Below are 13,896 nucleotides of genomic sequence, written 5' to 3' on the forward strand. Positions count from 1 at the left end.
GACCAAAAAGCCAGTAAACTTAATCAATTTTTATACCTTCAAATTTCCCCATTTTCCCTTCTCCTTCAAGCAATAGCAATGTTTCATGCACGAAACTCATAATCTCATCCAATAAAATATGAAAGAATTCACATTATGGATTAATACTAGTTTTCTTCGTGTCTTCTTCTTATTTCTCACATTCTGAAAGACTTTCTGCTTCCATTAAGAATAGAACAATACGAAAAATTGTTTCATCATCGCAAAAGTATAGCTTGGATGAGAAGAAAGACAAAGACATAGAAAATGACTTCATAAAATATTATGTTTTATCATTTCTATTGTAGATATAATCAACGCGAATGAAAAGGAACGAAAAAAAAATATTTCTGAGCTATGAAAAGTCACGAAACAGATCAAGTTCTTCTTTTTCTGTGTTTGACTGAAATGAAATTTAATTTAATTTTCATAATTCAGGGATGATTCATTTGTTGGATCGTGCATGCAATTAAGTGTGCATTGTTGGAGATAATTAATACAGCTTTAGTTCATAACTGCTATACATTGTCTAAAACTGTACATAAGCATAGTTCAGCATCCCTGTCAACACCAAAGAACATCTTAACTTTTACCGTATGCCTCATTGTTGTTTTATGTGTGAGCTTTCTTTTTTGTTAGATAATTGAGAGACAGAAGTGAAATGAAAATGGAAATCCTGCTAGTTCTGCCGTTGAGATATGAAATGGGAAATGATGAAACGTGGCAATGGGATTTTCGTGAGATGAGCATGAATATCCTATTCAGTGTATGTAGAATGTTGTTGTATCCGGCAGAAAATTGTGTAATTTGTATGGGGAAGGAACCGACAGGAGCTTTATGTCTCAAACTGAGATATTTTTAATAAAAAAAGCAGCGCTTGCAACATCCACACATGGTGACTGAGATTATTATCTCTTCTGAATAATTCTTGAGATCTAAAAAATCGGCCAAGGTCATGGATGTTATCACATCTATATGCTATTTTCTCTTCCTTCTCACGTTGCGCTGGTAAATCCAAACACGAAGAATTCTCATCTCAACAAATTTTTTTGTCTTGTTCATGATGATAAAAATATTTTTTGTTCTGTTCTTTTCCTTTTTTCATTTCTGAATGTCTACGACTATGATGACGACAAAAAAATAACTAACAATAAATAGCGCCATCAAGAATGCAAAGTTTTGCTTCTGCTGATGCTACAACATTCGTTTGAGACATCGGAAAGGCGCCGAGAAAGTTGAAAATTTATCGCTGCAATAAGCAAATGCTTTAAATAGTTTCAAGGAGGACTGCAAGCTGTCAAGTGAAGGTGCTCTCAAAATTAAGTACAGTCGAGAACTTCCGCATCAATCGATAAATATTTCTCGAGTTCTCACTTGCCATCCTCTATAATCTCTATAAAACTTTAGCTTAAGGAAGCTTTATGCTTACCATACAAGATAATAAAGAGTGAATCAAGGCCATACGCACATAACGACACAGAATAGTCAGTAAAATAAGGAAGCAAATAAAAATGAATCTATAAAAAAATTATTTTTTTGTTGTCAGAGCAATTCCGAGTGATAAAATCAGCCCTAAAATAAAGAGACATCCGAAAAGCAATATTCGAAAAGGAATTCAATTAAAATAATATTTTTATATACATAAACTGGAATTAAATCCGTAACTGTTAAATTCATCAATAAAAATTTTTGTGAGTGAAAGAAAATTAAAGCAATTCAAGCATGGCATTCGCAGCAGCTCGTATGATATTGAAAGATAAGCGACGAAAGTCAAAAGAAGATTTTGCACCGCCGAGACAACGAAGCAAGGTAGACTGAATGATTAATGATAATATATTTTAAGGTTATTGAAATGAAACATATACACAACAAATTTACAGCATCAATCCACATTTAGAGCTAGTGATGAAAATTTTTGTCAGATGATGAATTTTTTTGGTTCGTGGGTTGTTCATAAATGTTCATCCTCACACTTTCATCAAATATTTACACATTAGTGAATAACATTAGCTTGGACATGGTCTGTTAGAGCCTTTACTGAATATTGGTGAGGACTCAGATCGATGCTGAGCAAATGTCTGAAAACTCGTATTATGCCTTAACAGATCATGAAATCAAGTACCTTGTCCTCTACCTAATTGACGTCATTTATAAACGACCCACAATTGCCAATTCCAGAGATCCTTTAACTGCTTAATTTAGTAGCAAATGGACAGCAGATTGGGCTAGCTGTGTCTTGAGGTATATACTGAGTCATTTCTGTAGCTAGCTTAGGAATAATCTGGAGTGTATTTTGAGCATGGCTAGGGTTAACCCTTTTTTTTAGAATGCGACTAGGAATTACTGGGGATTTACCCTAAGGCATTTCTAGGGTATGACTAGAATCTTTCCTGTAACACGTCTAGATTTTGACCAGAAAGAATCCTGGCTAGCCTTCAGCCTTCAACCTCAAAAAATTCAAATTCTGACAAAAAGTTTCCATAGGACATCCAATAACATTTAAATATCACGATTCATTAAAATGTCGATAAAAAAATTTAATAAAACATTTTATTGTAAAATGCAGGAACAAGCATCATTGACAATATTCATCTTTTTGTATAGATACATCCACACATACACATATACACTCACAAATTTATGTCATAAATGGAAAATATGAACAGAAATTTTTTCGGTTATTGAAATAATTTTTGCAGGAATCATTATTTTTTTTTGTACAGTACATCCAAAAATGGTTTTTATTGTCATGTACATAACTCTAAATTATCTCATTAAAACTTTTTTATTAACATAAAAATTTATGAAACTCTAAACAATGGAAAAAAAGAAAAATATTTGCATAAACCATGAAAATCATAATAGCTTTATTTTTAATCTAAGGACGTACATTCAGTGATCTTAATTGGTTTTGCTGTCTATTAAGGGAGTGGATTGGGTGATGTTATGGAAATGAGGGTCACAACAATGAAGTGATTGCAATTGATGAAAAGGCAGTTGTTGAAATTTTGTAGGACATAATATCCAGTGACACGAAATTCCATCTACAAGCAGCTTGACCTGAATTCCCTAATTATAAAGTTTAAAGTAATTAAATTGTCAAGTCAACAACTTAATGAAAATTCCTTCTTCTTGTCATTCAAAACTTTATGCTTCATGCTACTCAAATTCTAAAGAAAGTAGAATCCAAAAAAATCATGTCAAATTAAAGTTAAGCAAAAAAAATTTCAATAATGAAATGAATGTACAGTAAAGTGTCACATTAAGGATTAGGTGACGGAATTTCTCAAATCTTTTGTTCCTCGTGCTTATGAAATATGTATTCATCGTATAATGATATGAGTATGTATATCACAGCTGTCGTACTCGCTCCTTCCACTCTTCTTTTCATTCCTCATAACTTGATATTTGTGTATACACATTCTTGTCATTTCTCTTCCTCATATCGTATATTTTAATACATGATATACATTTTGATGTTGATGTTGATGTTGATATGATAGGGCAGTCTGTGCATGTGGGGCGAGAGATTGAAGGCTCTATTGTCTTTGTTTCCTTGAAAAATTTCATTAAAATTTTATTGTTGAAGTCATAATCAAGTGGCAATTTTTTATGAATACATCTGGTGCTGTGCTTGATGATGTAATATATTTTAGAGCATATTGAGTAAAAGTATATATTCCTTCATCGATGCAGCAGAGAATTTTAAGACAATGTTGCTTTAGGGTCCGAAATTTTGGTTATTACCATCAGCATCAAGACATTTTGTTTCTAACGACTAAAAATCTGATATATCCATAAAGTATCAAAAGCATCATATGTGAACAGCACTTCTATGACTAACTCATGCACAGAAGAGCCTCAAACTATTCCTAAAGAATTTAAATTGAATGATTAATATCATAAAATTTTCAAACAAGCTTAAGACAATGACCATCTTGTTTAATCCAAGATGCCAATATTCACTAGAAGCTGTCTTGTTTGTTCCTTCTTATCTCATATTATATGTGCTTATTATGTTATCTGTGGGATACAAATTTATTCAAATATTCATGATTACAGTTCCTTTTCTCGGTAAAATCTGCAGATCTCTTCTTTTATCTCAACATAATCTGTAGTTTCATGTCTTCTTCTTTAGCCATAGATGCCAAACTTTCATAGATGTCAACGAATGGAGATGAAAACTTTTCACAATGATTACAATCATCTGATGTGCTGTAAAACATAGACATAATATTCTCACAACAGTTAAATAATAAATTAAAATGAGATTTTTCATTCTCACCGAGCATCTCTATCGTCTGTTAATGGAAGTTACAATGTTCATCTTCATCTCCCGGCAGTTGTGCTGTTGATGAGAAAGAATTTTTCTCTGACATGCTTGATTATAACACCTTTTTAATGCGGTTTAATATCATGTCTCGTAAGACAGAAAATGTGAAGGGAATTAAAATTGAGATGGAAATGATTCTTGAACATTTCCATTCATTAAAAATGTATTAGGATATATTTGTGCCTGGCTGTTTATGGAATAAACATGCAAATGGAAAGTTTTACAGGAAATTTAATTTTTGTTTGTTGTCAAGGATTTTGACAATATTCCAAAAAGCTGTTTATCCTACAAATTCACGAGAAGTTGGTTCTTGGGTATTTCAAGAAGTCATCAAATTGTCGCTTAACATGACAGTCAAGGTTAAAATGTTAATTTCCTCTCTTTTTGTTTATGGAATTTCCTAACACATGAAACATCCAGTCGTAAGCTATAAAAGCACTAATAATCAATATCTAGTATGGAAAGATTATGCAACCAATTTGCAATTTGTTATCCCGACGTGGCTTCTTGTTTCCAAAACCAATTTATATTCTGCTTTTATTTTTTACAATCGTCGTTGCCATTTTCCACATCGCTATCTCTTCTGCTTAGTATTGTTTTAAATTTAATGAAAATTTTGTCTTCTTCCTACTTATTCTTCATTCCACAAAAAACGTATTCCCATACACACATCCAAGCACACACATTTTCTAAATATTCTTATTGTTCGTGCTTGTTATTCGCTTTTTTCAGTCTATATCCAACCAACAAGCTTTTCAACTTTATTGTTCAACTTAACGAGTTTCATAGTCACACATTGTCTTAATAGTTCATGTATAGGTTTAGCTGAACATAATTTCGATATTTGTAGGCGAGAAATGCCAAGGATGATTGACATGGTCTCGGGGAACTAAAGAATTTGCCTCAATTGAGTGTTTTAAGTTCAAATCCTATCAAATCCCCAAAAAGCATAAAAATTACAACACATGGTGCGAATCTACCAATTAAGCGTGACTCCCTTAATCACTAGTTTTTCAGGTTATAAATCTACATGAAAAGATGTAGATGTAGAGAGGTATAAAGAAACAATAGTGGTGGCAACGAAAGTGAATGGGAAGAAGAGTAAGATAATGTTAATGGAAAGAGAAAGTGAGAGAATGAAAAGGGTTATTTTCTGTTAAATAATCCAAAATGCCTTTATTTCCTCCTTAAATGATTTGACAATAAATTTTTTGTTAGGCAGATAAAGCTCGATTTTGTTGAATTGATAATTATAATGGTGGCTTTAAAGCTTTAAGATGAGCTTGAACTTGTGTCATTGTAGAATGAAGCTATCAAACACAAACTACATCTGCTGACTGTTTAATTTCAATTAAACTATCTATTTGGTCGCCATGCCACCATAGTCGCCAGGACAGTCCTTTGTCACCCTGATAAAGTATAATGACATGACCCCAGCGTGTCTTTTAGAATCAATTCTGCTTCAGTATCATAAAATTTCATAACTCACGCCACAAACTCAGCAGCTCATAATCCATCACTAATATTACAAAATAACAAGAAGACGTCAACTTTTACATCTATTATTAGAAATTCTAAAAAATTTCAAAAAACACAATTTTATTTGAATCACACGACTTACAGCTAAATAGGAAAAAGCACGCAAACTTCTCCTTTTATAGCGACATCAAACGTGCTTTAAAAGTTGAAACTTTTCTCTAAACTATTCATTCTGAAATCATTTTTTATAGTTTGTGACCATGTGAGACTATAATAAAAAGTGGAATCGGCGTTTGTGACATTCACTGTGTATATTGTGGTTTATGAGATACTCGTAATCTATTCAACAATGAAATGAAGAAGAAATTGGATATAGAGATAAAATTGAGACTCTTTAGAGCTTTTGTTGCTAGACAACTGAGTCAGAATGTGATGGGATTTATAAGTTCTATCACATCCGGTGTAACTTGGGTCAAATTATGATTTAAATGTTAAGAATTAAGACCTAAGTTTGTCATAAATGCGCTACCTTGTCAGTCATACTCTCAATTTTCTCAATTTTAACGTCTAAAATGTCTCCATGCACCTTTTATTTTTATTCCCTGTTGTTTATGACTCAACAGATAGTAAGTAAGTAAATACACCAAATAAAACCTGACTAGATTGTCTGGGATTTATGTTATGGTCTATCTTACATTTATGCAATTCCTACAAGACATACATTTCTTTCTATATTTTAACCTCCTGCATTAACGACAACAGATTTTGATGTTTAATGGAGATTTGCAGTAAATGAAAGTGAGAACGTGCTGCTCGGTGTGAAGCTTTATGGCTGAATCACAATAAAAAAGAATACAAGATAGCAAAAGGTTTTATATTGATTTCGGATGGGGTTAAAAAGGTTTTGTATGTCTCAAAACTTTTATATTTGCAAATACACAGAAAAAGCTTTATGCTTATTAGGTAGAATTAGAAAGGTACCGAAGGATAATTTGCTTTTTTCATCTCTCTTTTTTTTGTAAGGTAGAATAAAGTTTTACGAGAAACATAATTGGGGAATTTCTTAATGGTTTTGTGTTGAGCTCAAATAGAGCTTTAAGCTTGAAGCATTTCCACAAACTTAAGTAGCTAATTTTACTGCTAAAAGATTATGCTTGCTTACTTTTTGATTCCTATAATGATTTCTCTGAACAAACACCTCATAGTGCTATTCCCAGTACGAACTATAAAATCACAATGAGCATCCTGCAAGATATTTTAATAATAAAAAGCTCTCTGCACATGATGGGGATGGACATTTACTTTATGAATCTTTTATGAGATGCTGATCCACAATCACGTTCGCTATGAGAATTTAACACAGTAAAAAAGCTTTTATGCTGAATATCTTTCATTTTTGAGCTAAAATTGCAGCTTCTATTGATATTGACTGAAGTTTTCAAGTTGAATATTGAAGAATTTGATAGAATTTTTTAGAGCAGAAATGCAAATATGGTGTTGGAATAGTCTCATTATTAAGAGATATGGAAGGATTAAGTAGATGATTCTGAAGTTATTGGAATGTTTTACGTGTTTATTGATTGGGAATTTCATATATTCTGATAGAAATATGTTCGAGATATGGGAAAATTGGGTAAAACTATTGAATGATGTTCATCAAACTAGAGTAGAAAGCTCAAATATGTTATTGAGTTTGATTCGTCATACAGGCCCACCTAAGGGCTGTAGGGTGTATTGAACTAATAAAGGCCTATAAGCTTGAAAATCGCAATAAATTGGCATCTAAGCTAAAAATGCAAATAAATTCTCGCACAAAATCTAAAATAAATTTCTAAGAGCCTCTAAAATTCTAACCACTGTAAAATAAGAAACAAAATTTAAACCTAAATCTAACTAAGCTTAAAAAATTGAAAATAATCGCATTCATATCACAAAAAGTTTTTTAGGAGAATTTTTTCTCATTTTTTTAAATTAAATTTTTCTAATTTTTGCGTCATTAATTTTAAGTTCATATTTTCTTATTGTTTAGTCTTTAGTCATTTTTAAGCTCTTAATTCACATATGTAGCGACACCTATCTTCTTATCAGTCACCTATTTTCCTTATCACTTTATCTTTCTATCTCTATCAAGCTTTCTATTCTTCTTATTTTAATTTAATTTTTTCCTTCGTGCAAATATAATTTTAATTAAGTTTCTTTTTTTCTTCTAATCTATCATCTTTTCGCAGGCCAGGAGCGTCAGCACAAGTAGCTTTAGATCTCTGAGCCAGGTACAAGAAAAAACGAGGATTTGTTATACTTTTTTTCTTAAAAAAGTTACATTGAGACACAGTTTGCGCAACTTTTTTTAATAAAAAATCTAGTTTTTTTGAATTTCTTTAAGTAGTTCGTTAATTAGTGCAGTTACAAATTTTTTGATTAATTCACTTACTTAACAAGTTTTGATAGTGAAAATTGGCAATGGTCGGATGGGTCTGGGTGGCTATTTTGGTTTTGTTGTGTCATTTCTAGTCGAGTCCCTAATCGACTTTATAATATATAGAAATATTGCCTCAATTTCATATGAAGCTCCAGTTATCTTCAAGTTCTGGTCAATTCCAGTGACCTTCTTTTTGATTATTTTATGAATTTAAGTTTCAATAATCCTTAATTTAATTGACTCAAACTCTTCAAATATAATTCTTAAGTAGTTAATGAGCTTATACAATACTATACTGATCTAACATGGCCGCATATACCTTGTGTTCCATTTTGTTGATTCAGACACCTCCCTTAAATCACCAAGGAACTAGATCTGTACTTGAATTTAAGAAATTATCAATCTTAAATCTAGATCCTTGTAGAATACAGCAATTTTAAATCAGACATTAAATTCTTCAAAAAAAAATCTAATAGACACAAAACAACCAAAGAATCACATCGACCGTCTACCTTACCATCATTTCAACTAGTTTAAAATCCCCCTTTTGGAATCGTGCATTACAAAAAAATTATCAAAAATTCTTACCAACTGGTTAAGTGAGTTAAAAAATTTATTTTTGAAAAAGTTCGTTCTCGTTAATTGATTGACAGAATTTTTTTACTCAATTTAATCCTTAATTTTAGTTTTTCTTTGGATTGTGTATATGGCAAGAGTTTAAGTCTTTAGTTGATACATTTTAATCCTAAATTTTTATTATATACTTAGAATAGTTGAGTATTTGAGAAAATTTAATTCAATATATATATTTATTTTGTAGTTGAGTTAATAAAATTAAAATTAAAAATAGCACGAACAATTTTGTCACAAGTCATACTTTTTCGATTTTATTCTCATCGATTGAGTTTTATTCGCTGATCCACCACCAAAAATATTCAAAAAATTATGTTTCAATTTTACACAAATCCACTTGTACCATTCTTATTTCGATCTCATGATACAAATTACAAAAATATATTCTTTTTCAGTTCTTGTTGGCAGGAAGTAGAATGGGTTCTGGATTCGGTTGCTCAGTTTATGCTTGGGTGTCCTATAGAATAGGGTTTCAAAGAAGACTAATCATATTAATTTTTGTGACTAAGGCTAATGCTCTTCTAGCTTAGCCATGGAACTTGATGGAACTTGATCGATCCGAAATTCGGCACCAGACCGGCATGACTCTTACTAGGTGCCAGATTCAAACTGAATACGGCATTAAGTCTGAATCATGACCAAGGCCCGTATTTTCGATAAATTAACTGATTTGTGCTGTTCGGGATCCTTATACTGAATCTATTGATCTACAGCTAGTGTACACCCCAGCATATACTAAGCAACCGTTACAATGCTGAATAATAGAAACTTTTTCTAGCCAGCTTCTTAAGTCTGACTTTTCTCATTATTTCGACTAAAGTAAAAAATCTAGAAAAAATTTCCATCCATCAGCAAAAGGAACAAACTCATTTATTTTTCTCATTTCAATCCTTTCATTTACGTCCAACAAAATAAAATACAAAATACGAAAAAGAACATAAATTTCAATATTTTTTCCATTTTCATTCCTTCTTTTTAAAATTTCATTTGCATCTTCTTTATTTTATATCTTCTCATATTCTGTTCTTTTCTGTTTTTTTTACCTAAACTTTCTCTCATTTTTATTCAAAATGATAATATTTTACCTATATATACTCTTCATCCTACATCATCGTCATCAGTATCATCTTCAATGTCCTTATGTCTATTTATAGTCTTTCATTTTTATTTGATTCTTTTTTTCATCATTTTTCATCTCATCTCAATCATCATACAGATATGAATATAAAGAAGACAGACTCCGAGATGCACATTTATATAAGGGATTTGTAGATTTTATGGTTGTCATGCTGATCAGAATTGATTAGGTTTAATCTATAGGAATCAATTTTAAGCTGTAGACCGATCGATATATGCTGAAATGTTGGCTTTTGAGCTGTTAAGTTTGACAGTGGCAACAAAGTTGTCGTGGAAGAGCTTTTGAATTGTAAGGGCTGAGTAGACTCGTTGAATATTGTCTATAAGGCTACTAAGTCTGTTATGCGTGGACTCTTGGCTCTGTTAAGCACCTCAAATTGGTTTTAATTAGTATTGATAATATTTCAACGTTCCTAATTGAAATTGACTCTATACCAACAATAACAGCTTCAAAACCATCTATAAACTACACATGGCATCCCTCAGTAGCATGTGCATCCCGGACAATCTCATAGTTTTTAATTTTATTGAAAGAAAAAGAGTTGTTGATGTAGTTTTTTTATCCGCATTTCTGTGAATTTGTTAAAGCAGTTTGTTTCATCCTCTTTTGCATCTTTTACCTTACTTCCCGAAAATTTTTCATTTCAAAACCTTTTTTTTGTTGTTTCTTTTCTTTCACAATTTGTTGAAAAGGCAATAAGACAGAAGCATAAAAGAAAAATATATTTAAATTATTTATGAATAAAGAAAAGATTTGAATGCGTTTTGAGAAATGCTTTTGAATTAAGCTGAAAGTTTCACTATGCAAAGATGAAAAATTATTCATGACAAGCTAAATTAATTGAAATTTTAATTTAGATTATTGCATAATGAAAAGCTACCATAAGCAATTTTCAAATCCTCACATCATCAAGCTTCAATGACATGCAATTTCCACAACATTCAGCATTTCCACAAAAAAATATAGAAATTTTTGACATAATTAATTTTTTAGAGGGTCAAATTTTTAAATTGAATAAATTTTAATCTGCAATATTCAGCACAAAAAAATTATAATTACATACAGAACAATTGGTTGGCGTAAGTAAAATTCACAAAATTTTTTCCTTCACCTTTAAATTGAATTTTGTAAAATATTTTAATTGGAATTTAGATACATTTGTCTTTGGGACTTAATTCTTCATTTCAAATCTATTTTTAGACTCATTTTGATGTTTTTGAGTTGTGTAAGATTCAGTGTAAGATTCAGACTCTATCATTTAAGAGTCTTGGGATTGTCAGACTGACAGTTTTAATTAAGGAATAAGCTACAAATCCCGAGCGACACGAATGATTTCCATTTCGAGTTAAAATATGAGGTTTAAGAAGGCCTTATCAGTTTCATAGCGAAGTGTACTTCATTTGTGTCCATCAGATCTTAAATAAACACTCACAAGCATCAATATGAATCCTTCAAATCACGATTCACTTCCAAAAAAGTTATTAATTCCACCAAAAAACCACAAAATTGAGTTAAAAATCCACCACAACACTTGCAAATGAGAGGATAAATCCCATTCGTTCCTTAATATCTTCAAATTTATATCCGCACATATTGAAATTAAACAAACTTTATAAAAGCAATAAAATACGCAGACATACACAGTGTGACATTCTAAATTGGCAATAAAAACTTTTTAATAATCACAAAGTTTGTGCACTGGATCCCTTAGTTCTATTTTATCAGATTAATTTCATCCAGATTCAAATTCCACGATAGCTTTTTGTACTGTAAAAATCAAAATTGCAAATTGGGAAAAAAACTGTCACAAAAATTTCCCAAAGGGTAAGTAGAACGGAATGGGAACACGAATGAGCAAAATAATCCCATAAATATTCAACTTGAAAGCATCATAAAGCATGTGCGCGCTAACAAAAAATAATAATTTACACCCCTCTAGTTTTCTCATGTCTTTCCACTTATTTTTTCCGAGTGTGCAGCATAATGGCACAATTTTCATTCACACACCCGAATAATTTTAAGGTTAGAGGGGGAGGAGACAATGAAGACCATAATTAGAGCATTATATAGACATTGTTTTGGAACGAAAATTAAATTTAAGCACTTTTATGTTCCTCAATGATGGCTCACAGACACAAGAGCATCCATGTGATGTTTTATGGCACATAAAAAGTACCGGTAAATGTTTATGTATGACAATTCCTGATGTACAAGTGTTGAGTCTCACCTTGAACTTGGAATGGTGTTGCATTTTTCATTCTCTTGTTTATTTAAGTGAGACAAATGGAGTCACTTAGTGAGAAGTGAATTTCCAAGAAGATGAAACACTTTTCAATCATTTTTAGATGGATTCGCACATTTGTCATAAATAAACGGATTTCTCTTCTTAATTCCATTTCATGAATTTTTCACTTCCTTTTATGTTCTCTTAAAAGTATTCACGAATTTGCAAATATTTCGATTAGTGATCAGTTGTTGCAAGTTTGCATTATATTCTATAGACTAAAGTATAAAAGATAGAACCAAACTATGTTGTATTTAACTTTAAGAAACTGGAAATGTTTAAAATTAATTCAAGCCCTGCAATAGGCATCTACATACCCTAAACTTTAGCTTTGGCACGGTGTCAAGTTTATACCGAGTATGGCACCAAGTCAGAATCACACTACTCTGTAATCAGATTTTTGATCAATAATCCGATTTATGATATTTGGGACTTGAATTAAATCATTTTTTTGAGTTGATATCAACAAAGTCATACCATTAAGGATCAACCCCTAATCAGCAAAGAGATAAATCTTTCACAGTTTTAGATCTTTGTGGATTAGGGATTAACCTCGTTTTTATCATAAGCATTATCCATTTTGCTGCTATTTTCCATACTTGCTGCTAAACATCCAGTATGTTCATGCTTATTTTAAATAATTTTTAATTCAAACTTTTCAAATTTCCTTTAAAAAATCTTTAAAAATTGGCAAATTTCAATTTTAAAATTCGTTTAAAAAATTGGCAAAATTCAATGTTCAAACTCAAATTTTTCCAAGTCATTTCTGAATGTCCGTTAATTAAGTTCAATGACAAACATTCCAGCTTCTTAAAAATATCAAAAAACTCAAATAAATGTTGTTATTGTTGCAATTTAAATTGACAGAAAGATGCATATTAGGGCTGCAAAGTGCTAATAGTTGCTGTTTATTTACTTACTTGAATGCCGTTTTACAAAAAATAATTAATTTAAGAATCCAGTTTAGTGAATGAAGTTGACAAGCAAAAAGACCTTTTTTATACTTTCCTTTTCCATTCCTTTAATTTAATTTCCTTAAATTAATTTTTCTGTCTCTTTTTTTCTTTTTTTTCTACTTTTTTTGCGAAACGCCGTAAAAAATTAATTTCCTTCCAACAGGGTGATCCACATTATGGACATTTTGTAAGTAAAAACACAGAATAAAACAGATTTATTGTTTTGTTTATGCACATCGAACATGAATACTTACTTGCAAATTGCTGTATGGAACACAGACTATCAGATTTAATTGACTTAGACTTGACAATTCCAAAAAAAAAATTCATTTTATACATTTTCTTAAATATACTCAAAAATACCGTCTTAATCCTCATAAAATCGATATAATATCGGAAGAAGAATATAAAATTTGGATGTAAAGTATAAAGACTTTTAGCATAAGTTATTTACTTTTATGTTTCCCCCTCATTTTCAGTTCCTTTTTTATTACTTTATTTTCTATATTATTTTTAGGCAAACTCGAAATATATACACGAACGTCGTACCTCGCGATATTATACATCAGAATATGTGAGTTCTTCAAGCATATGATTGCGGATCAGAATAAGTCAATAGACATGATGGATCAACAA

The 13,896-nt window shown here is 31.0% G+C and overlaps 1 protein-coding gene across 3 annotated transcripts in view; it reads left to right on the forward strand.

Moving 5' to 3' along the window:
• Positions 1 to 13,896, forward strand: part of LOC139087878 (uncharacterized) — a 141,973-nt gene that overhangs the window by 77,312 nt on the left and 50,765 nt on the right. The window contains exon 2 of one of the 3 annotated variants that reach the window (XM_070636832.1): positions 8,059 to 8,100. The exons of 1 other annotated variant lie outside the window; for it this stretch is intronic. In XM_070636832.1, the coding sequence (XP_070492933.1) occupies positions 8,059 to 8,100 (42 nt within the window). Of the gene's footprint in view, positions 1 to 1,623; positions 1,828 to 8,058; positions 8,101 to 13,896 lie in introns of those variants that run through there. One more of the 3 variants, XM_070636831.1, reaches the window with a different exon arrangement.

Source organism: Chironomus tepperi, unplaced genomic scaffold, assembly GCF_022539635.2.
Source record: "Chironomus tepperi strain 1889 unplaced genomic scaffold, CSIRO-AGI_Ctep_v1 contig_137, whole genome shotgun sequence".
Classification (NCBI taxonomy): Eukaryota; Metazoa; Arthropoda; class Insecta; order Diptera; family Chironomidae; genus Chironomus; species Chironomus tepperi.